Raw genomic sequence first — 25,965 nt, forward strand, 5'->3', positions numbered from 1 at the left:
TGGACATGTTTGTTCCAGTGCACTTTTGGTGCATTTAGTTGCGCTCCTGTGCGTTTTTGATGCATTTTACCAAATTCCAGTACAGTTCAGTGCAAAAAAAATTCAGCACGTTCTACTTTTTTTTATGGAACTGGAACGCACTGGGCCTGGTGTGAACTATGCCATTGAAAACCATATAACCTACTATTCATGCATTTTTGATGCAGAAAAAAACCCAAAATGCACCTGACTGCATGTGATGTGAACTGGCCCTAAGTCTTTCAAGAATTCTGGTAACTGTCAAGCTATCTTGAGGTTTGAAACATATGATGGTATTTTATCCTACCTTTGTGTTTTAACAGGTTTGTTTTTCTACTATTATTTACAGTGGTGATCGAAAGTTTGGGCACCCCAGGTAAAAATTTGTATTAATGTGCATAAAGAAGCCAAGGAAAGATGGAAAATCTCCAAAAGGCATCAAATTACAGATTAAATATTCTTATAATATGTCAACAAAAGTTAGATTTTATTTCCATCATTTACACTTTCAAAATGACAGAAAACAGAAAAATGGCATCTGCAAATGTTTGGGCACCCTGCAGAGTTAATATCTTGTACTGCCCCCTTTGGCAAGTATCACAGCTTGTAAATACTTTTTGTAGCCAGCCAAGAGTCTTTCAATTCTTGTTTGAGGTATCTTTGCCCATTCTTCCTTACAAAAGTCTTCCAGTTCTTTAAGATTTCTGGGCTGTCTGTCACGCACTGCCCTTTTTAAGGTCTATCCATAGATTTTCAATTATGTTGAGGTCAGGAGATTGTGAAGGCCATGGCAAAACCTTCAGTTTACGCCTCTTGATGTAATCCCCCGTGGATTTCGAGGTGTGTTTAGGATCATTATCCATTTGTAGAAGCCATCCTCTCTTTTACTTCAGCTTTTTCACAGATGGCATCAAGTTACCATCCAAAATTTGCTGAAATGTTATTGAATCCATTTTCCTTCTACTTGTGAGATGTTCCCTGTGCCTCTGGCTGCAATACAACCCCAAAGGATGATTGATCCACCCCCATGCTGAACAGTTGGACAGAGGTTATTTTCATTAAATTCTGTGCCCCTTCTTCTCCAAAAGTACCTTTGCTCATTCCGGCCAAAAAGTTCAATTTTAAACTCATCGGTCCACAGAACTTGTTTCCAAAATGCATCAGGCTTGTCTATATGTTCATTTGCAAAGTTCAAACGCTGATTTTTGTGGTGAGGTCGTAGGAGAGGTTTTCTTCTGAGGACTCTTCCATGAAGACCATATTTGTACAAGTATCTCTTTATAGTGGAATAGTGTACCACAACTCCAGTGTCTGTCAGATCTTTCTGGAGGGATCGTGCAGTCAAACGTGGGTTTTGAATTGTTTTTCTCACAATCCTGCGAACTGTTCTGTCTGATATTTTTCTTGGTCTTCCAGATCTTGCTTTAACTTCCACTGTTCCTGATGACTGCCATTTCTTAATTACATTCCGAACAGAGGATATTGACATCTGAAAACCCTTTGCTATCTTCTTATAGCCTTCTCCAGCTTTGTGAGCGTCAACTATTTACAGTTTCAGTTTTCTAGACAACTGCTTAGAAGATTCCATGGTGCTGATTGTTGGGGCAAGGTCAGATGAGTCTGGTCATTTAAAACCTTTGAGATTGACATCACCTGGTCTTCCCAGACGATGATTGAGAAAAATCCATGACACTGGCAGGTCTCAGCTTTGCAAAGGGGGCAGTGCATGCTATAAATTCTGCAGGGTGCCCAAACTTTTGCAGACGCCATTTTTTTGTTTTCTGTAATTTTGAAAGTGTCAATGATGGAAATAAAATCTAACTTTTGTTAACATATTATAAGAATGTCTAATCTGTAATTTGATGCCTTTTGGAGATTTTTCCACCTTTACTTGGCTTCTTTATGCACATTAATACAAATTTTTACCTGGTGCCCAAACTTTCTATCACCACTGTATATTAATGTATTTTTTATTTAGATGCAGTAAGGCTCCTTTCACACGGCCGCTCCGTGTGAAAGGTCCGCTGCGGGACTTTTTTTTTTTTTCCACGGAGCGGATGACATTTCTGTCATCCGCTCCGTGTGCCTGCATATCATCCCATCCGTTTGCGGATGATATGCGGACATAATGTAAGTATATGGCACTGCGGATGTCAGCGGATGACACCGCTGACATCCGATTTTCCTTCCTTTCCGTTTTTTACACGGAAGGAAAAATGGGGTTCTGTTCCATTCGTAAAAACGGAACAGAACTGAAAGGAGGAAAATCGGGTGTCAGCGGATGGTATTCCGCTGACACCCGCAGTGCCATTCACTTACATTATGTCCGCAAATCATCCGCAAACGGATGGGATGATTTGCGGACACACGGAGCGGCCGTGTGAAAGGAGCCTAAGAGTGGTTTTGAAAAACATGGCATAGTGTTTCCTATTTACTGCTAATATTCTTGGTACATCTCATGTAGTAATCCTTAAAATGTTTTATGGTTTTTCCTATGCAGAATAATTTCAGAGTGTTGCAATAAGCTGTGGCAGACCTGAATGTAAAGCTTATTTACAGCCCAATAAAATATACGTACAAATCCTGCACAGTGCTCGCAGAACGTTGGCTTTAAATATGTCATCTCCTGGAAATTGTGAACAAAGCCAGGACACATTTTGCAATGAAACTGAGACTTAGCCCTAAGAAAGTAGGCCATCATTTCATCCTTGCTGATAAGGCCATCTCTGTAAAGAGAAAAAAAAACTGCTTTGTTAAAGTAACTAATTACTAGTATTACTGTTCATATAGCAAGTACAAAAGTTTTGCATTAAACACATGGATGTAATATTGTTATTACTTTGTTTTCTCCCTTTTTTCAAGGCTTGTTCATCTAAGAAAACTGATGAGACTATAATATGGAAGAGCATTCTTGCAGGTGCTTATATTTACCCTTATACAGTATATGCTGTAAATTGAATATATTACATAGTAGATCAGGTTGAAAAAAAGACATGACTCTGTTCAGTACAAGTTATGTGATTGTGAGTGTGCCACTTTGAGCCTGCTAAGAATATACATACCCCTTGTATACTATGCCCTTTGACAAATTTAGAAGGTTTTGAAACTTCCCTGGGCAACTGAGTTTCCACACTTTGCTCTAACAGTAAAGAACACCCTACAAAATTTCAGATTAAACCTCTTTTTCTTCAATGTCAATTTGTTACCGTGTATCCTTGTCAGGGACCTTAAATTGTTACCATCCCTACAGTCACTATTGATTAATATGGAAATAGCTTTCAGATCTCCTCTTTAAAATCTCTTCTTCAAGGGGAATAGCAGTAATTTACTCAATCTTTCCTTGTAATGGAGATCCTCCAGTCCCTTGTTGACTTTGTTGCTCTTTGTTGAACTCTCTCCAACTCTAGAACATGTTTTTTGTTCACTGGTGACCAGAATTGTACTCAATTTTTTCAAGATGAGGCCAAGCCAATGATTTGGGAAAAATAATAATTTAGCCCTAGAAATAAATATTCTTTTTTGATGCATGATTGTATTCTGCTTGCTTTTTTTAACTGACGTGCATGCTATTAATAAGTATGTGGTCTACAAGGACCCACAAACATTTTTTCACCACAGATTCCCTGATCTCACAGTATTGTTTATAATAAATGTATAGGTAGAAATGTCATAACTAAAAATGTAATAAATAAAGTAGAACTTCAGAAAATTTGGTTTTTTCATTGTTCTCCTAGTGTCCATATTGAGTGGATTTCCCTTAAACAGTGTCAACATTGTCACCTGGACAGGAAATTTAAAAAAACATAAAAACTTTTTATTACTTTTTAGTAGAATCTGGGTAAGGACTTCCGACTGTCAGAACAGAGCAGAACAGACAGCTTTAAAAACCTGGGGTTCTCATCTTACCTTTCTCTATCCCAAATACAAAATGTCAGTGATCAGGTGGACCTAATTACCCTATTTTTGACTTGTCCAGGAATACTCCAAAATTGCTTGAATTTGGACAACCTGCTGGCCACTAATTTTAGATTTACTGCTCCTAAATCCCCTGTAACATTCTTACTAAAAACATTAAATGAAGATATACTACAAAATACTCTTTGGACTATGTTCTCTTTAGATTCGGTTCCCTGGAGGGACCCTAACCTACCATCTATTGATCAGCTGATTTAGATGGTGAATGATGTCTTACCGAAATACAAACTCATCTATACAAACTGTGCTTGCCCAATCAAGTTTAATCAAATTTGGAACCCAAAGCTGGAACATTTGTTTATTGCCTCGAGCAAATAAATGGGTTCTAATATATACATAACAATGGTTAACATTCTGTAACACTCATCTCAGGTTTGAACTAAATAACTACAGTATGTTTAAGGCAGGGTGGGGTTGGGGCTCCCTGCTTTATAAAATATCTATAAAACAAAATCAGAGACATTAATTCACTGACTTAGTGAATGAATGTTTCTGATTTTGTTTTATAGATATTTTATGCCAAATGATTAAAAACTTAAAAAATAAACACCTTTAAAAGACATAAATATCATTCTTCTAACAAAAACATTGCACTTTGAAAAAACTAATATTAATCTACCATTGCTGAGCTCTTTCTGGATATACAATCTGTCTTTCCAGTATGCTGACCTTCTGGTTGCAACACTTTCACTGGTCACTGACCCGGGATACATTTGCAACATGTAAAGTCAGATCTAATGGTCTATATGCTTTCTCTGGGTCAGGGACATAGAAAGTATTGAAGACAAATTATCAACATGAACACTAATCTTTTTTTGAGATCAACAATGGCTGCCCACATTTTCTACCAAAACATTGGTTCCTTTGAATAAGCCAAATAAACAGGCATGTTTATTCATCTTGGGACCTCTAGTTTTACTTTTTTGAAGTTCCTTTTAAAATATTTTTACCTAGTAGTGAGATGGTTACTTTGTTCTTTCAAACTAAAATATTATTTCTGACTTCAGCAGCAAGGGAACACAGAGAATGCAAGTATTACCTCCCAGTTGTGGCTTTCCTCAGACCCTAAACAACATAATTACTGATCAGATAACACTACTGCCTGTAAAACGATAGCGAAAGGACACCTAGGTAATTGGAAGGCCACACATTTTGCAATATACGATTGATCTTGATACACTCTACATGGCTGGCTGTAAAGATTTTAAAAGCGCAGATGACTTCTTTACAATTCTCCAATTACTACAGCAGACAGTATCCATGCCATGAGTCACATCAGTGAAAACCAGTGAAAAAAGGTTTTGCCCATAGTCCAATTAAAGGTTTTGCCCATAGTCCAATTAAAGGTTTTGCCCATAGTCCAATTAAAGGTTTTGCCCATAGTCCAATTAAAGGTTTTGCCCAAAGTCCAATTAAAAGTTTTGCTGAATTTTTCAAAAAAATAAAAAGTGAAATCTTATTGTTTGCTACTGGCAACTTTACTTTCTTTTCTCCAGTTTTAATAAATTCGTTATATAGTGTAAAACTGAAAAGCTATCAGAAAAACATACAGACACCTGCTGGAATAGAAGAAGATTTCTTCAATAAACTGGCAACTAATTACTAAGGTATGTATTTAACCTTCCAACCTATTGTTAGAAAAAAGCCCATGTATGTGAATTTTGTCTGTGGTGGGGCTCAAACCCAAGATTCAGAGCTGTAAAAAAAAGTCCTAAGAGTGGTTAAACTGTTATAAAAATAAAAATGGACCCAAACTTAAAAAATTAAAAAAGAGCTCCTATTTTATAGGCAACATATAGAAATGGAAATTGTGCCTAAGCAGTACTGTACTCTGAAAAGTTTACCTTATGCCTTTAATTTCACCTTATAAATAGCAGAACACGTCATGTGCCTAAGCACTCCAGTGACACGAGCCTTGTAAATGTATACCTTATATGCACTGATCATCTAAAGCTGGCCATACATGGTTCAGTTTTTTTTCATTCAGCCAGTAGGCTGAACAAAAGAAAAAAATGAACTGATTCCCCTATCCACACATCCTGCAGCACTATTGTATTCTGACAGCTTTTATGTGACAAAGCGGTTGATCAGAAGTTGATTGTTAGATTGACTTCAGCTCAACTGCTCTTGCCACACGTGGATCAAAATTTGGTCAGTCCCTGCTGAACCAGATGGATTTTGATTTATCTATGGGCACCTTAACATTATTCCTGTGATGGCCAGTGTCAAGAGATTTGGAATGAGATTCCGTATGTCACTACTGTGTTGCTTGCCATTCTCCATGCTGCAGTGGAAGTTGTACCTGAGGACCTGCAGTGCAAAGATATTCATGCTTCTTCTATTTTGTGGATCAGTGATTTCTGAATGCCCCCTGGTACTTTTTGAAAATTTCCCATATATCATCAGGGGGCATCTCTAAGGCAAGGAAGAAAAAATGGATGCCTACACACAAAGACACAGTGCAGACAAAACAAAACATAGTAAGTCACTAATAGAAAAAGATAGCTGATCTGCTGCAATGCCTACAGGCAATGCAAGTAACTTGTTCCTTTCCCTCTTCTTGCCTTTTTGGGTACAGCTTCCACAGTTAATATCTTTTTTAAAGGGCCAAAAAAGTTCATGTGTAAATTTAATCTCTAGAAGTAGCCATCTTGTAAACGTCATGCAGAAAATGTAGTGCACTTTCTATTAGGGCTATATCTAACAAATTCGATTATAAAGTTTTGACACATAAGCTGGGTATCTGATTTTTTTTTTAATTTAGACAAAGACCGCCTTTGGTAAAAACTAAGAAAATATTTACAGATTTCTATGGAGTCATACATTTGTGTCCCTAGCTGCAAAATTGCCAGTGCATAAACCCTTTCAGTCACTATGCAGTTCACTCAATGAACTCCTTTGTGCCAAATAAAGTAAGGCCAAGCGCACAGATCCTCCAGAAATGTTTTCTTATGTATAGTTATATACTGTGTATAGCCAGCTTTATCCTTGTCTCATTTACTCTAAACTATTTCTGTGTCCTGTAGATCACAACAGTTAATCCATTAAAATTACAGTGAGATATATGTTGAGGGCGTTATTGTCCAAAGATTTTTTGTTTGCATTATTGACATTTATTAAAATAGGCCATACATACTCCTGGCCAATATTGAGTTTGTGCTTTAGTATTTATTATGCCTTGCGGAACAATAATTTATAACATGCCAACATTTGAAAAATGCATACGAAAACTTACTGATCCTTGTCTAGAACACAGAAGGAGTCCAGAAATGGGAAGTTAGCAGCAATACTTTCAAAGTCCTCTTGAGAAATATATCCATCATGATCATGGTCATAGTTTCTAAAAACAGACTTCAAAATATATATAATGGATGTTAATTGAGGTTAGGATTACACTTATCAACATTTCATTCACTATCATTTATATTTTTATATTGTTATACTTTTTTGGATGTCTCAGGTAAATAATATTCATTAAATTACATTTTCTGGGGACCATGGGGTATTCAAAATGACACTGCAAAGTAAAGCATACATTTACACACAAATGTACTAAAATTTTAAAATTCAAACTCTAGGAAAAAAAAATCATTTTGTTTTGGATATCCAAGTAAAATCACAGCCAAAAGGAAAATTTTTAGCAAAGCAAGGAAGGCTAGAACTGCTGAAAATATTTTTATTGCTGACCGTGCCTTCCAATCTGAGTTTCACACTCTTCATTCATTTCATATAGGAGAGTAGAGGATGTAGGTAGTAAGGGAAAATCTTCCCCATTTGGTCACAGATAGAAATAAGAACTGGATAGCAGTTTATCTTTTCATCACCTAGATTTCCCGGGAGGCAACAGTAAGCACGGTAATGTCACCTTCACTACCTGGAAGCATCAGAAGCCTAGGATTATTATTATTATTTTTTTTAAAGCTTTATCTTTAACAGAAGTTTTAAGCAATATGTATTTGAAGATGGGGGGGGTGTCAGTAAAGTGGTAAAGCTACTATGCAGTGGCCACTAATGCTGACTAGTGATGAGCAAACTGAGAAGGTTGGTTTCCTGAACATTCACCAAACAAATGAAAAAACATAACTCCCGAACCCCATTGAACTCTATGGGAGCCAACACTTGGAATTTTTGTTTCTTTTGGTAAAAATGGGCATCATTCTCAGGATACTACCATGAAGTACATGTGCTAATGCCTAAAGGGCTACATTAAAATTACACAGTTCATTTAAAAATATGCTTAGGGGATGCTTTAACCCTTTTACTGTCAGGCTCTGTGCTTTAACCTCAGTTATCCAGACCATTTTAGCAACTTTTCTTTGTTTATTTTTATTTACGGCTTCCAGGGTTTGTCCTAAAACATTAGATTTTCTAGAAGCACACAACTGAAAAAAATAAGAAGATGGTGCTGCTGATTTTGTAGATTTCATTATAGTTACACAAATGTTTATCAAAATTATATTTTTGCTAAAGTACACTAACGCACGAAAACACAACATAAAACTCCTACTAAGTTTAAAACATACAACTGTATTGTGTTAATAAATAACAAATGTTTGTATATTTTAAATTGTGCCTTTTCGGGAAACAGTAAGTCCCCGTTCACACTGGGGCGACCTGTGAGGCGACCTGGTCGCCTCACAGGTCGCCGTAGGTCGTCTTCCATAGGGAAGCTGCGGACCCGTTCTAATAGGAGCGACACAAGTCGCTCCGACTTAGAAAAAGGGTCCGGAGCTTCTTTGGGGCGACCCGGAGCGACCGTCATAGACTTCAATGTTATGAAGTCCGTGCCGGCCGCTCTGAGGTCCCGGGGCGAGCAGCGCGCCGCGACCTCGGAGGTCGCCCCGGGAAGTAGCGTCGCTGCTATGTGAACGGCGCCTAATAATCCAAGGTACACAAAATTGTAAATAAGCAACTTATGCTAAGAATCTAGAGGTTGGCCTCACACCTATGCATCTATAGTGTTGTATGTGCATTATGATAAGTTGCAGGCAATGCAATGCATTGTTTTACACACAACATGTTGCAATGTTAAGTAACTCATTTTAAAAAGTTTAAAAAGAGAAAAAAATGTAAGTACTGTGATGTGTTGTAATAACACACTACAGTGCATATGCACAATGCACACCAGTGCACATGTAAATACACATCAAAACGTGAGTATTGGTGTGAACAACCCATAGTGTGTTGGTGCACTGCATTGCATCAACACATACCATGCATTAACGCAGTGTGTGTTTGTATCAGATATTTGTTGATTATTTATGTACATGTCATCCTTTACATTTTATCTTCATTCATATTCTATATATAGTTTTCCATTTTTATCTGTAATTTTAGCCATCGCTTTCGAGCTCCAAAAGCTTGTATCTTTTAACCACTTGCCGACTGCCTAACGACGATTTACGTCAGCAGTCAGCCCCTCACAGGCAAAGTGATGTAGGTCTACATCGCTAGCCTGTGAGGCTCTAGGGAGCAAGCGCGCGCGCCGCCGGAGGCACGCTCCCACTCGCTCACGGACCCCCCGTGTGTGTGGCCGGCGGACCCGATGTCCGCCGGGCACTCGCAATTGTCCGTTACAGCGGGAGAAAGGCAGGTGGCTAACGTAAACACAGCCGCCTGTCATTCTCCCCTGCGGTTCTGCTATATAGGACCGTTGATCTCTGTTCTTACACCTCAAACCACATCCAATCACAGTTAGAAGCATGCCCCTAGGGACACACTTAACCCCTCCCTCTAAAAAAAAATTAACCCCTTCACTGTCAGTGTAATTTTTACAGTAACAGTGCATATGTATAGCACGGATTACTGTAGTAATGTCACTGGTAACCCCAAAAGTGTCAAAAATGTCAGTCAAGGGTCCGATCTGTCCACCGCAATGTCGCAGTCCTGCAAAAAAATTCGCAGATCGCTGCCATTACTCGTTGAAAAAAACACAACAAAAATGACAAAAATCTTTCCCTTAGTTAGTAAACGCAATAACTTTTGTGCAAACCAATCAAAACACACTTTTTGCGATTTTTTTTTACCAAACATGTGTAGCATAAAACAAATTGGCCTAAAATGTTAAAAAATTTTGATTTTTACATTTTTTTGGGGGAATTTCATATTAAAAAAATGTGAAAAATATTGTTATTTTTATTTTGACGCTCTTTTTTTGTTTATAGCGCATGATCAAAAAATCGCACAGGTGATCAAATAGCACCAAAAGAAAGCTCCGTTTGTGGGAAAAAAAGGACGTCAAATTTGTTTAGGTACAGTGTCACAGGACCGCGTAATTGGCCGTTAAAGTCACACAGTGCCGAATCGCAAAATAGGCCCTGGTCAGGAAGGGGGTAAAATCTTCCGGGGCTTAAGTGGTTAAATAATTTTAGCTAACCACTAAAAGGTAACATTGTCACAGACTGAGAATCTGTTCCTGCTAAAGGAAGAGTGGTTCAGCATGGTGAGAACCCATGACGCACCTGATGACGTCAGCTCTGAAGAAACGTGTCGTGCGCGATTACGTCATTTCCGCCCCACTGCAACGCAGATCCGGTCGCTGACCCGCACAGCGTTCGGAAGCGGCCGCCAACGAGGGACTCGCGGCCCCTACTGCTTGGATGCCCGTTACCATTGTATTTTATGTGAGTACCTGACCTTTATCTTTCGCAATAAAGCTATTTTGTAAACGGTACATCGCTATATTAGTACTTCTTCCTTACATATCATCATCGACTGCATTTAAGAGGAGATCCTATTATCTGGCACAAAAGGGGGACATCCCCTCCCCCTCCCTCAGGAGCCTTACAAGACAACGCTGCAATAAGGCTTGTTACCCCTGTAGGGGTACATACCTCCGGTGAGTGCGGGAGCAATTGGAGGGGTGCACCTGTGTGTTTCACCCATCACCCACATCACCCCTAAAGCATTGGAAGCACTTTAATTAGCCGTTTTCACTGATTACTGCATATATATTTCTTTTAATCACGGATTTACCCAGCAACTAAACAGTCTGTTGATCTGGTTTTTTGGGACTATTTATTCACTGCATGAGCACTATTTATTGTTGTATTTATTCGTTACTAGCATAGATGTGAATTTACTGTATTTTATATTATTTAGTGCACGGATCACCACCTGTATAGGCAAGGCACACATTATACAAAGTGTGCTTTTAAACATACCTTTTTCCACTGGCACATATATTATCTATGTATTGTTTGCACTTAAAACACTTTACAACACCCCAACTAAGGAGATTAATTTATGCACCAATTGTGATATTGTTCTTACACTGAGTTTTTATTTATAAATTAACACTATAGCACTTTAATTAGCAACATCCATTTTTTATCACTTATAATCAGGCAGCGCCACTTTACTTCACCTTGCCCATATAACCCAATGAAGAGGAACAGAATCTAAGGAACAAAATGGTCTTCACCAGAGCTACTAGAGATAGAGCTGTTATGCTGCAGGCAACACTCAGGTTGCGGTCCTCTGACTCGCTGAGTGGGCTGTTACTGAGAGTAGGTAAAAGTCCTTTGCAGTGCTGGGCCTTGGATACACAAAGTGTTAGGTGAAATGAAAAAAATCCGCGCTTAGGATAATTAAAGTTGATGCTGGCTGCAGCCCACCTGTACACTATATTCCTAGGAGTAAAGTCAGATACAAAATGCAAGAACAGGTTGATGGCGCTGCCAGTATATACCTGCTAATCCGTTTGCTTTCTAATGATGCTAAAATAAATGTTAAATATAGAATTAATAAAGTGTCTTGTGCTTCATAAATAAATATTGAATATGAAATAAAGTGTCAGGTGCTTCATACTAATGAAAAAAATCTGGGGTTAAGTGCAAGAAATAGGTGATCCAATTCTGTGAAAAATGTACAATTTTACTGGTGCAAGCTCCAAGTATAAATAAATAAATTAGTTCCTAGGTGAGTGAACCTTAAAAATAAGTAAGCCAACCTAGAAAGGATTGGTAAAAATATATTGAATCAACCTAAAATCATATATTATTACATACGTGAACTGTGAAATCTTTAAAAAGTGAAATCCTTAAAAAGTGCAAACTCTACAATAGGAAGCATCAAATGTTAAAACGCAGGTATATAAATAAGACGCTAAAGATGTAACATCAGAACTACAGGTACTGGTAAGTCCGTAATGGCTAAAAGTCCTAGAGGAAAGGTGAGTCCCACTATGGTGAAACACTCCCTAGATTAGGGGTGCAAAAAGTGACTGGTGCAGGTGCTCTGGCAGAAATTATGGTAATGCTCGAGTTCACTCACCTAGGAACTAATTTATTTATTTATACTTGGAGCTTGCACCAGTAAAATTGTACATTTTTCACAGAATTGGATCACCTATTTCTTGCACTTAACCCCAGATTTTTTTCATTAGTATGAAGCACCTGACACTTTATTTCATATTCAATATTTATTTATGAAGCACAAGACACTTTATTAATTCTATATTTAACATTTATTTTAGCATCATTAGAAAGCAAACGGATTAGCAGGTATATACTGGCAGCGCCATCAACCTGTTCTTGCATTTTGTATCTGACTTTACTCCTAGGAATATAGTGTACAGGTGGGCTGCAGCCAGCATCAACTTTAATTATCCTAAGCGCGGATTTTTTTCATTTCACCTAACACTTTGTGTATCCAAGGCCCAGCACTGCAAAGGACTTTTACCTACTCTCAGTAACAGCCCACTCAGCGAGTCAGAGGACCGCATATTTTTTTTTAGCATCATTAGAAAGCAAACGGATTAGCAGGTATATACTGGCAGCGCCATCAACCTGTTCTTGCATTTTTTATCTGACTTTTTTCACAAAGTGTTAGGTGACACAGCAGGAGTGCACAGGAACACACTGAGGCACAGAGGAGAAACATAGGCTGAAGTTTACTGGTGAGAGGCTGGTTGGAACTCAAAGGGAAACACAATGGTGTAGAGAAGGAGGAACTGACTTAAGTGCAGAGGGAGACCCAGTGATGAAGGAAGAATGGATGCTAGCAGGACTGCATAAAATTACTGGAGCAGGATAACGATTGGGGAACACGAGGCTCACAAGAGAAGGCACAGGGTCACAGGCTGGAATACACTGGAAACAAGGTTGGAATGAGTGACAACACCATGCTGGGACCGATGAGACACACATTAGTTAGGTGCAGGCTGGATGGACACTGGGTGTCACTGAAGATCACAAAGACAATACTGGAAGGCACTGGGAAATGCTTGACAGGTCACATGGGAACACAGAGGGTCCAGCTGCTAGTGTTTTGACACAATGCTGGAACACTCAGTAACACATGTATCGACCCTTTACGACATAGCCTGGCATGAAATGGCAGAGGTGCTGTTGGTCACTGATTTGGTGCTCACCGGGGGTCTCGCACAGGAAGAAAACCTGACATTGGAGCACAGAAGAAGTGAGTGTGAAAATCACTGTGACAATAATTTTGCCTTCTCTACCGTATCTACTTTGGAGAAATGGTGAGTGTATGAGGACAGTACAGAGATTATTTTAGGTTTGCATTGAGCTAGAGAAATTGGCAAGGCCTATCACAATAGTTAACAAGTGTAAAAACTATACCTGACCACAAAGAAAGTAAATGTCCATTTTCTTTAACAACAGCCAGCAAGATCACATTGTTTCATATGCTGTCCTCTGATATCAAATGTACCCAAAAGCCAATTTTGATTTGACTTTTCCATTTTGTATTTGTTGTTCCATTTTATATTTTTTTATATACACCTAATTGTATTTTCTCCCCCCTGTGCTTTTCTGTATGTGGAGCAACATAGTATTCCTTAGGCTTGGTTCACATTGCCGCAACTTGGAATCGTGTGACATGTGAAATCCCATGTTAGTCGCTCCTACTTTAGAATGGGTTCCTGTACTACTTCAAGGTGACTTCTATCTGACTTGTGCCCAAAGACTTAAATGGAAGTCGCCTCCAAGTCGGATCCTCATCTTAAATTGCACTGAAGTTGCAATGAAGTCACCTGACAAAGTCACACTTGAAGTCATGTGACTTTCAGGTCATGGCAGTGTGAACCAAGCCTTAGCAGTCTCAGTAAACTTTGCAGATTGATAGATTTGTGCTGTGCAGCAAGCATAACTTTTATATACAGTACAATGAGCAAACATAGCTATCTGATGTACAGTTACAAACTATACAATGTACCAAGGTTTAAAATGCTATGTTTTGGTGGAACCAAGCAAGATAGTCAAACATCAATGCAAATTTGATTTATTTTTTGTACCAAACTGAAGTTGTCTTTTTTTAACTGGATTTGAAACTCTGAGGAATTCATGTTTTTTGGTCTGTTATGTGATGTGTTTTTTTAGATAAAACATTCTAATTCCCTTTTGAAAAACTATGTAACTACCTTTACTTTTGTGTATACTGTGACAGACAGTCTGTCATTGTCTTTAGGTGCTGGACTCGTGAGAGTCAGGTAAGTGTGGACCCACAATTGGAAATAAGGCTAGTGAAGACAGGGAAGTGCGCTTCTCAGGAGACAAACTGTCCCTTATGGAAATTTTTGACCAGGCCATTGCCTCAAACAGTGTCGGGACAAGGTCATCCAGCATCCAGGGTGAAGATGCCAAACTGTGCCCCCCCTTTCCCTTAGGGTTAGTGTCAGGGCACCCATATCCCTGCAATAAAACATTGCGCCCAGGGCATCTCTCCCTTCTGCCCACCCCTTGCCCTGGCCCTAGCCTGAAATGAAAGAGTGAGACTGAGTTGAAACAGACTAAGGACTAAGTAGTGTGAATAGCCAGGATGCTGTATTTTGCTTAGTATTCTGTGTGATGCTGAAACCTCTGTGGAGGAAAACCTGGAGTTAAGGTGTTTGCTGAAAAATAAAAGTGGTCAGAAAGCAGTTAGGTTTAGTTCATGCTACAGCATTCCCTGAAAAGTGATCTTCAGTGGAAAGCTTTACAGAGATCGGCTAAACTGCAGCTTCCATGTGTTGAAGAGTAGATCCCGACACTTCCTGAATGTCTTTTTTTTTTTCTTTTTGCTGAGCTGCAATTTTGAATGGCACTAACCTACTGCAATCACAAGCTAAGTGTTGACATGAATGGGTGAGTTTGACAGGTTAAGCTGCCTCTCAACTTTACAAGCTGTGGCATATGTACAACCCCCTCCAATTTCAGGGGAGCAGGTGGGGGGGGGGGGGTAATACCACATATACAGCATATGCACGTTTGTGTTGTATTAATGAATTATTATTATTATTACATTATTCATATTACATTCATTAATGCTGTTGAATATGATGTCCCCATTCTGTTGCATTATAAACATTTCATGGTCCCTGAAATATTTGTACATACAGTGTAATAAATCACTTAATAATGGATAGAATAATGCAACCTTAAATAAGCAATTTGTTGTCAAGTAACGTAATTTTGATACAGGTGTGCTTATAAGTTTACATACCCTGGCAGATATTATGATCTCTTGCCCATTTTTCCAAGAATATGAATGATAACACAAAAACTTTTCTTTCACTCATGATTAGTGTTTGGCTGAAGACATTTATTATCAATCAACTGTGTATACTCTTTTTACATCATAATGACAACAGAAACTACCCAAATTACCCTGATCAAAAGTTTACATACCCTGGTGATTTTGACATTCACACATTCACACAAGTTGACACAAAGGGGTTGAATGGCTATTAATGGTAACCATCGTCACCTGTGATCTGTTTGCTTGTAATGAGTCTGTGTGTATAAAAGGTCAATGTGTTTCTGGACTCCTGACAGACTCTTGCATCTTTCATCCAGTGCTGCACCGATGTTTCTGGATTCTGAGTCATGGAAAAAGCAAAACAATTGTCAAAGGATCTGTGGGAAAAGGAAGTTGAACTGTATAAAACAGGAAAGGGATATAAAAATATATCCAAGGAATTGAGAATGTCAATCAGCAGTGTTCAAACTCTAATCAAGGAAGTGGAAAATGAGGGGTTCTGTTGAAACCAAACCACAGTCAGGTAGACCAAATAAAATTTCAGCCACAACTGCCAGGAAAATTGTTCGGGATGCAAAGAAAAACCCACAAATAACTTCAGGTGAAGTATAGAACTCTCTGAAAACATGTGGTGTAGCTGTTTCAAGATGCACATTAAGGAGGCACTTGAAGAAAGATGGGCTGCATGGTTGAGTCACCAGAAGAAAGCTATTACTAAGCAAATGCCACAAAGTATCCCGCTTACAATATGCCAGAAAGCAGAGACAAGCCACAAACCTTCTGGCACAAAGTCATTTGGAGTGATAAGACCAAAATTGAGCTTTTTGGCCACAACCATAAATGCTACATTTGGAGAAGAGTCAACAAGGCCTATGATGAAAGGTACACAATTCCTTCTGTGAAACACGGAGGTGGATTGCTAATGTTTTGGGGATGTGTGAGCTACAAAGGCACAGGAAATTTGGTCAGAATTGATGGGAAGACGAATGCAGTATGTTATCAAAAAATACTGGAGGAAAATTTGCATTTATCAACCCGGAAGCTGCGCATGGGACGTACTTGGACATTCCAACATGACAATGATCCTAAACACAAGGCCAAGTCGACCTGTCATTGGTTACAGAAGAATAAAGTGAAGGTTCTGGAGTGGCCATCTCAGTCACCTGACCTCAATATCATTGAGCCACTCTAGGGAGATAAAAAAATGTGCAATTCATGCAAGACAGCCCAAGAATTTACAGAAACTGTAGGCCAGGAAGAATGGCCATCTTTACCATCTGGGAAGATAAAGAGCCTCATCCACAAATACCACAAAAGACTTCAAGATGTAATGTTAAAGGAGGCAATACATGTTATTAAGAACGGGGGTATGTAAACTTTTGATCAGGGTCATTTGGGTAGTTTCTGTTGTCATTATGATTTAAAAAGAGTAAACACAGTTGATTGGTAATAAATGGCTTCAGCCAAACACTAGCTATGAGTGAAAGAAAAGTTTTTGTGTTATCATTCATATTCTCGGAAAAATTGCCAAGAAATAATAAATTCTGCCAGGGTATGTAAATGTATGAGCACAACTGTATGTTTAGTCTAGAATGTCACATTAAATACAATACCAGTATTTTATTTTATTTTTTTCTTAATACATTTTACTTCATGGTTAAGACAAAATGTTCCATATGACATTTTTAAATACTGTGACTTAGATGAGCTCTGAAGTAGGAAATATAAATAAAAAAAAAGAAAGTAATAATGTGTAATTGTAAAATAATTATAGCTTAGCAGGGCTTAAAGATCCTACTTTATAGAAATACTGAAGAAAAAAAAAGCAGCAGAATAAAAAAGTAATAAAGAGGCAGTATAGCATAGCTATAAATGAAGCGCATACTACATGTTGAAGTACTTATCTAGGAGACACTGATGGTTGTGAGCTTTTCTCTGTTCTTATTCAAACATTGTATAGACATTAAGGAATGTCCTTACAATACATTTTAGGATAACAACACACTGGACAAACACACACACATAATTCCAGCCCAAGCAAATGGACCAGTAACACAGTATCTAAAAAGGATCGCAGGTGCCATTTTTTTGTTTTCTGTTATTTTGAAAGTGTAAATGATGAAAATAAAATCTAACTTTTGTTGACATATTATAAGAATGTCTAATCTGTAATTTTAATGCCTTTTGGAGATTTTTCCATCTTTCCTTGGCTTCTTTATGCACATTAATACAATTGTTTACCTGGGGTGCCCAAACTTTCGATCACTACTGTATAGACAAAGTTAGACATGCAGTGGGGCCCCCTCTGCACTGCAAGGTAAAGTGAATTATTTGTTTTAATTTTCTGCTCACCATCTGCCAGTGTTATCCTCCACTGTCTGACACTCCCAGGATTTGGATGGGCCCTCAGTGTCCTGCAGGACTACTGGTACTGCATTGTACATTTTATTGTTGGAGAACTGTGACCAGTGAGGCTTCTGGGGAACCAGTTCTGCACCACAGAGGAAGCCTGTGGTAGCATTAATTAAGGTGAGTATTTCATGGTATTCCAATTGCCCTCAAAACTATGACTGGTTAATGCTTGCAGAGGCTAACTTTATCTCAGGTAGGGCCATTTCCTATTTTAACTAAAAAGCAAAAAAAAAAAAAAACATATATATATATATATATATATATATATATATTAAAAAAATCCATACAATTGAATTGAAAGAAAAATTAACAGTAAGAGTTACTGTAGAATTGTTTTGGGAGGGTAAGGTATGATGTTAAAAAAGTAGATTACTGGTTTCCATATGTTTTTCATGTTCTTAACTTTTGATGATTAGTGTACTAGCTATTGTTTTTTATTATTACTATCATTCCACTTTTTAACTTTATTTTTTATTGTGTTTTATAATAAAATAAAGTAACAGCAAAATAAAAAATAAAAAAACAGGAAAAGATTAGAACATAACCCACATAATCATATTTTTTTCCCACTCTCCAATGAAGAATAATACATTGGAAATTTTTTACAATGTTGAAATTGTCAGATTACCATACATTATGCATTCAACTCAGGAGTGAGTCATTGGTTAAAAATTTTCTCAATCTGTCCCAAATATGTTAGTAGAATTGCATTTACCATTTAAATAAACATTGTACGATCGGGTTGTAGGCAGGTGCCTACAGAAGGGTTCATGTTTTTTCTATGCTGACTCATTTTCCGCGGCTATCTGGGTCAAGTCTGCTGTCTTTCCTGTGAAACGGTTCCAATGTTGATGTGTGGTGGATCTGGGGAATTGATTGGCTAGTTTTTCCTACCAATTTTCTGGATATACCCATAAAAAAGGGCCTCTTCAGTGCCCCAGAGAGAGCCATGGGAAACACTGTCAAAAGGTTGTGTTTGCTGCTGAACATCGCCTCCAGCTGGGGGGCCACTAGGGGCTCCCTGAGGGACTTGGAAGTCTGAGGACTCTTAACTACCAATCTTAGATTTACTGCCTTTAAGGATCTTTGCCAAACATGGAACATTTGGACCCTGTGGTACCTCTTATGGGTTTATTGCCAATCTTGCACTAAAGCACCTTGTATGGGAATTCACGTGAGAAGCTGCCTGATAAAACACATTCTTGTGTGATGCCTTTATTCAGTAAAGTTATCATTAACTGTTTAACCACTTTGGCTGCTCAAAGACCAGGCCCTATTTTGCGATTCGGCACTGTGTGACTTTAACAGACAATTGTGCGGTCGTGCGACGCTGTACCCAAATTAAATTGATGTACTTTTTTTCCCACAAATAGAGCTTTCTTTTGGGGGTATTTGATCACCTGTGCGATTTTTACTTTTTGCGCTATAAACAAAAAAAGAGTGACAATTTTGAAAAAATAACAATGTTTTTTATATTTTTTTATATGAAATTTAAAAAAAAATGTAAAAATCAAAATTTTTTAACATTTAAGGCCAATTTGTTTTTTGCTACATATTTTTGGTAGAAAAAAATCGCAATAAGCGTATTTTGATTGGTTTGCGCAATAGGTAATGCGTTTACTAACTACGGGAAAGATTTATGTAATTTTTATTGTTTTTTTTTTTAAACTAGTAATTGCGGTGATCTGCGATTTTTTTTTGCGGGACTGCGACTTTGGCGGCAGACAGATCAGACCCCTGACTGACATTTTTGACACTTTTGGGGGGTACCAAAAAAGTGACATTACTACAGTAATCAGTGCTATAAATATGCACTGTTACTGTAAAAATGACACTGGCAGAAAAGGGGTTAACTTTACTGGTGATCAAGGGGTTAAGTATGTCCCTAGGGGCGTGATTCTAACTGTGGGGGGCGTGGCTTGTGATGTAATCACGGAGACATACGATCCTACATAGCAGGATCGCATAGCCTCTGTGATTACTTTAGTGAGAATGACAGACGGCTGTGTTTACATCAACCGTGTGTCCTTCTCCCTCTCCTGCAGGAGATCGTGAGTGGCCGACGGCCATCGGAGCCGCAGGTCACACGCACTGGCTCCCCAGGGAATGAGCGGGGGTGGGATCTTGCCCCCTACAGGCTCGCAGGCGAGCGACGTACCCCTACGTCACTTTGCCTGTAAAAGGCTGACTGCCGCAGTAAATAGTCATGCATCGGCTGGCAGGTGGTTAAAGCCTGGTCGGAAGTCTCTTCTTAAATGGTCTATTGCATGGCATCCAAAGAACAGAGCTTGTAGCATGGTAACTGTAGGTTAGAGAAGATGCGGTACACTTTAGTCCAGCATGAAGTTTGCTGTCTAGTGCAGGCTATACTGCCATTGCTAGGGGCAACCATATTTATGTCATTCCCTTAATGCAGCCAACCACCCAGGGAATGGGTGACTGGAATAGAGTGAAGGTTTCTCTGATATTGAAGGGATGTTGTGCTTGTCCCCTTCCCTAGCAGTGGGTTTCCCACATTTTGGAGACCGAACCCTGTGGCACAGATTTCCTAGGAACCTAACCTGGGAGTCATAGGAGAGATGTAGAGGGGCCCCTAAAAGAGAGAGAAGGCACATAGTTACAGAGTGGGGTCCATTTATCGTATCCACTGGTAACTGTGGACACGTCACTGGGATTAAGGTGACAGGTATTTCTGGGTTAGTGGATTGCAGCACCAGTTTCTAAATGCTGAGCATGTGCTAGTTGGTGTTTTCTAATTGTGGTAATGTTTGTAATACTTAGTGTAACAGTACAGTCAATTAGCCATGGGTTAATAGAGGGTTAACTTTGCTCGGGGTGCCTTGCTTCTAATTCTGATTTCAGCATGAAAGCAAAATTCTGCCTAGAACCTAGGCAATTAGCGAATGTAGTTCTAGTGTCCCCCACCAGGGTGCTTAAGCCCCTCCAACAGGGTGGTTAGACATTTTTCCACATTTAGGGTAATATACAGTGGGGGAAATAATTATTTGATCCCCTGCAGTTTTTCCACTTACAAAGAAATTAAGGGTCTATAATTGTTATCATAGGTGTATTTTAAATGAGAGAGACCAAATATCAACCAAAAATCCAGAAAAAAACACGATACAAAACGTATAAATTGATTTGTAGTTCAGTGAGTAAAATAAGTATTTGATCCCCTACTAACCAACAATAATTCTGGCTCCAACAGACTGGCTACAGTGTATTCTCATGTGGTACACAGATTAGTCCTGTCACATAAAGAAGGTGCTCCTGACAACAACTTGTGATGTGTATAAAAGACACCTGTCCACAAAGTCTCTTTTTTCTATTCAAACCCACCATCGTGGGCAAGACCAAAGAGCTGCCAAAGGACGTCAGGGACAAGATTGTAGACTTGTAAAAGGCTACAATGGGCTACAAGACCATCAGCAAGAAGCTTAGTGAGAAGGAGACAACTGTTGGAGTGATTTTTTGCAAATGGAAGAAATACAAAATAACCATCAATCACTCTCGGTTTGGAGCTCCATGATGGATTTGGCCTCATTGGACGGATGATCATGAGATTAGTGAATGATCAAGGCAGTTGGGACCACAGTCACCAAACAAACCATTGGCAACACAATACGCCTCCATGGAACACAGAGTGTTGTGCGACTGAGAGTGTCGTGCGTCTGACCGGGCTGTGCGTCTGACCGGGCTGTGCGACTGAGAGTGTTGTGCGACTGAGAGTGTTGTGTGACTGAGAGTGTTGTGCGACTGACCAGGCTGTGCGAGTGTGAGTGTTGTGCGACTGAGTGTCAAGTGAGTGGAGCAGAGTACCAGAGGGTGAGAAGGTAGAGTTAGGAAGCCAGGAAACAGCCACACAGGACAGACTTTAATTACTAAATCCCCATTAGATTAGATTAATAGGTACAATGCCCGGCGGGTGTGCAGATGAGACTCGGTGTACATCTTGTGATATGTATGCGTTCCTCGATCATGCGATTGTGGGCGAATAGAAATGCGCAAAATGTAAGCACGTTGCTTCCCTGGAAGCTCAGGTCCTGAATCTAGGGAGGCAGCTGGCAACACTAAGCCAAATGTCTATACCGAAGGAGAGCCAGGATCGTACCAGTCAGGCGCAGGCAGGGGCCTGCACAGAGGTGTGCGGAGTATTGGAGGTGCAGGCATCAGAGCAGAGTAGAGGGGTGACAGTTAGGAGGGGTAGAAGGGGACAAGGCAAGGAGGCTGGTCCTGGGGCTGGAGCACCTCAATAGATATGCCCCGTATCGTGATGTTGGGGAAACCAGTCAGGGACCAGCATTGCTGGAGCAGAGCGACGCCCCTAGCTGCCAGGGGAAGAACTCCTCCAGTGAGGCCGGGAGAAAGGGAAAGGAAAGACAGGTGCTGGTGGTAGGGGACTCAATTATTAGAAGGACAGACAGTGCAATCTGTCACAAAGACCGTGAGTTCCGAACAGTCTGTTGTTTACCGGGTTCGGCACATCACGGATCGGGTGGACAGATTACTGGGTGGGGCTGGGGAAGACCCAGCTGTCATGGTACACGTGGGTACCAATGACATAGGCAGAGGAAGATGGAGAGTCCTAAATAATTTTAGGGACTTAGGAGCTAAGTTGAGGACTAAGACCTCCAAGTAGTATTTTCAGAAATATGGATGAGGCAGAATCCCTATGGGTAGAACTTCAAAGGGAAGGCACTGTGGGGAAGGTAATATTGGGCGTATGCTATAGGCCCCCCAACCAGAGGGAGGAGGGGGAGGCGGACCTCCTTTTACAGATAGGATTGGCAGCAAGGATGGGAAATGTCATTATAATGGGGGACTTTAATTATCCAGATATAGGCTGGGCAGAAGGAACCGCGCATTCAGCCAAGGCTCGGCAGTTCCTAAATGTTTTGCAGGACAATTTCATGGGTCAGATGGTGAATGCACCGACAAGAAACAATGCGGTACTTGACCTACTGATTACCAACAATACAGACCTGCTCACGGATACAGAAATACGGGACAACTTAGGAAACAGTGACCATAGGTCAATTCGTTTCAGTATTAATTATAGTAATAGTAAACACAAGGGCAATATAAGGACCCTGAATTTCAAAAGAGCCAATTTCCCAAAACTACGCTCTCTGCTAGAAAATATCAAATGGGATAGAACCCTGGGAACAAAGAACACGGAGGAAAAATGGGAGTGCTTCAAAAATATACTTAACAAAGGGATTGACCAGTGCATTCCAAAGGGAAATAAATTTAAAAGAGCAAAACTAAACCCTGGGTGGCTAAACTCCAACATAAAAATGCATATTAATGCTAAAGGAAAGGCCTTCAAAAAATACAAGACTGAGGGGTCATTGGCAGCATTCAAGCATTACAAAGAGTGTAATAAGAAATGTAAAGACGAAATCAGGGCGGCTAAAATAGAACACAAGAGACATACAGCGGAAGAGAGTAAAAAGAACCCCAAGAAATTCTTTACGTATATAAACAGTAAGAAAGCGAGGCCAGAACACATTGGCCCCATAAAAGACAATAAGGGAGTTTTGTCCACAGAGGACAGGGAAAAGGCGGTAGTGTTAAATAATTTCTTCTCTTCAGTCTTCACAAAAGAATCGGGGGGCTACACTAACCCAGCTTGTAAGGCCAAACTAAACAACACACCTCAGGAAATAACGCCATGGCTAACAGAAGACAGACTTAGAACTAAACTAGAGAAACTTAACATAAATAAATTACCGGGACCGGATGGCTTGCACCCGAGGGTTCTTAAAGAGCTCAGCCAGGTGATTGCCAGACCATTATTCTTGATCTTTAAGGATAGTTTACAGACGGGTATGGTGCCAGCTGATTGGAAAAAAGCCAACGTGGTACCAATATTTAAAAAGAGGCCGAGATATATCCTGGGTAACTATAGGCCGGTCAGCCTAACATCAGTAGTCTGCAAGATTTTGGAGGGGATGTTAAGGGACAACATACAAGACTTTAGTAATGAAAACGGTATTATTAGTAGTAATCAGCATGGATTCATGAAAAATCGTTCTTGCCAAACCAATCTATTAACCTTCTATGATGAAGTGAGCTGCCACCTAGATAAAGGTAAGCCTGTGGATGTGGTGTACCTGGACTTCACAAAGACCTTTGACTCCATTCCCCACAAACGCTTATTGTTCAAACTAAGGAAGGTAGGTATGGACCATAAGGTGAGTACCTGGATAGAGAACTGGCTCCAGGGGAGGTTGCAAAGGGTGGTGATTAATGGGGAGTACTCAGATTGGGCGGGTGCGAAAAGCGGTGTCCCCCAGGGTTCTGCCCTGGGGCCAATCCTATTTAATTTATTCATAAATGATCTAGAGGAGGGAATATCGAGTAAAATCTCAGTATTTGCGGATGATACTAAACTAAGCAGGCCAATATCTTCTGGGCAGGATGTGGAAACCTTACAAGCGGACCTGAACAAAATTATGGGGTGGGCAACTACATGGCAGATGAGGTTTAATGTTGAAAAATGTAAAGTAATGCACCTGGGTGCCAGAAACCAGAAAGCAAGCTACTCACTAGGGGGGGGGAACCTATGAGAGTCTACGATGGAAAGGGACCTGGGGGTACTGGTAGACAACAGGCTTGGCAGTGGCATTCAATGCCAAGCCGCTGCAAGCAAAACCAACAGAATACTGGGATATATAAAAAAGGGGATTCAATCCAGAAATAAAGAGATTATTCTCCCTCTCTACAAGACTCTGGTCCGGCCACATCTGGAGTATGCTGTCCAGTTCTGGGCACCGGTCCTCAGGAAGGATGGGCTGGAACTGGAGAAAGTCCAGAGAAGGGCAACAAAAATAATTAGGGGAATGGAGGGCATCAGCTATGAGGAAAGACTACAAGCACTGAACTTATTCTCTCTGGAGAAGAGACGATTGAGGGGGGGATATGATATCAATGTACAAATATTGTACTGGCAGCCCTAGCATATGGAAAAACCTATTCAGAGAAAGGAAATACAATAAGACACGTGGCCACTCACTAAAACTAGAGGAAAGGCGGTTTAACCTTAAAATACACAGGGGGTTCTTCACTGTGAGAGCAGGATGTTTTTATCTTCCGCAAACAGTGGTATCAGCAGGGAGCATTGATAGTTTCAAAAAACTATTAGATGGGCACCTTAAAGACCACAACATAGAGGGATATACAATATACGGTTAACAGCAAACACACACACACATCATAGGTTGAACTGGATAGACTGGTGTCTTTTTTCAACCTCACTAACTATGTAACTATGGATTAAAATCCTGCAGTGCCTGCAAGGTCCCTCTCCTCAAGAAGGCACATGTATAGGCCTGTCTGAAGTTTGCAAATGAACATCTAGATAACTCAAAGAAGGATTGGGAGAAAGTGCCAAAATTGAGCTCTTTGGCATTAACTCGATTTGCCGTGTTTGGAGGAAGAAAAATGCTGACTAAGACCCTAAAAACATCATCCCTACAGTAAGGCATGGAGGTGGAAACATTATGCTTTGGGGCTGTTTCTCTGCTAAAGGTACAGGCCTTCTCCGCATTGAGAGCCCAATGGATGGGGCCATGTATTGTAAAATCTAGGATGAGAACCTTCTTCCTTCAGCCAGAACACTGAAGATGGGTCATAGATGGGTCTTCCAGCATGGCAATGATCCAAACCATACCGCCAAAGCAACAAAAGAGTGGCTCGAGAAGAAGCACATTAAGGTCATGTAGTGGCCTAGCCAGTCTCCAGAGCTTAATCCTATAGAACATTTATGGAAGGAGCTGAAACTTAGAGTTGCCAAGAGACAGCCAAGAAACCTTAAGGATTTAGAGAAGATCTGTAAAAAAAAGTGGACCAAAATCTCTCCTGAAATATCTGCAAACCTGCTAACCAACTACAAGAAATTGTAATTGCCATCAAAGGTTTCCCAACCAAGTACTAAGTCCTGTTTTGCTTGGGGGATCAAATACTTATTTTACTCACTGGACTGCAACTCAATTTAAACATTTGTATCATGTTTTTTCCTGGATTTTTAGTTGCTATTCTGTCGCTATCATTTAAAAAACACCTATGATAAAAATT

At 39.8% G+C, this 25,965-nt stretch overlaps 1 protein-coding gene across 5 annotated transcripts in view; it reads right to left on the reverse strand.

Annotated features, from left to right (window-relative positions):
- Positions 1-25,965, reverse strand: part of RASGRP3 (RAS guanyl releasing protein 3) — a 304,603-nt gene that overhangs the window by 24,584 nt on the left and 254,054 nt on the right. For all 5 annotated transcript variants that reach the window (XM_082249448.1, XM_082249451.1, XM_082249449.1 and 2 more), the window contains 2 exons: positions 7,229-7,344; positions 2,597-2,744 (listed from right to left, as the gene is read on the reverse strand). In XM_082249448.1, the coding sequence (XP_082105574.1) occupies positions 2,597-2,744; positions 7,229-7,344 (264 nt within the window). The remainder of the gene's footprint in view (positions 1-2,596; positions 2,745-7,228; positions 7,345-25,965) is intronic.

The sequence above is a fragment of the Pelophylax lessonae genome (assembly GCF_965119305.1).
Source record: "Pelophylax lessonae genome assembly, chromosome: 3".
NCBI classification, from domain to species: Eukaryota; Metazoa; Chordata; class Amphibia; order Anura; family Ranidae; genus Pelophylax; species Pelophylax lessonae.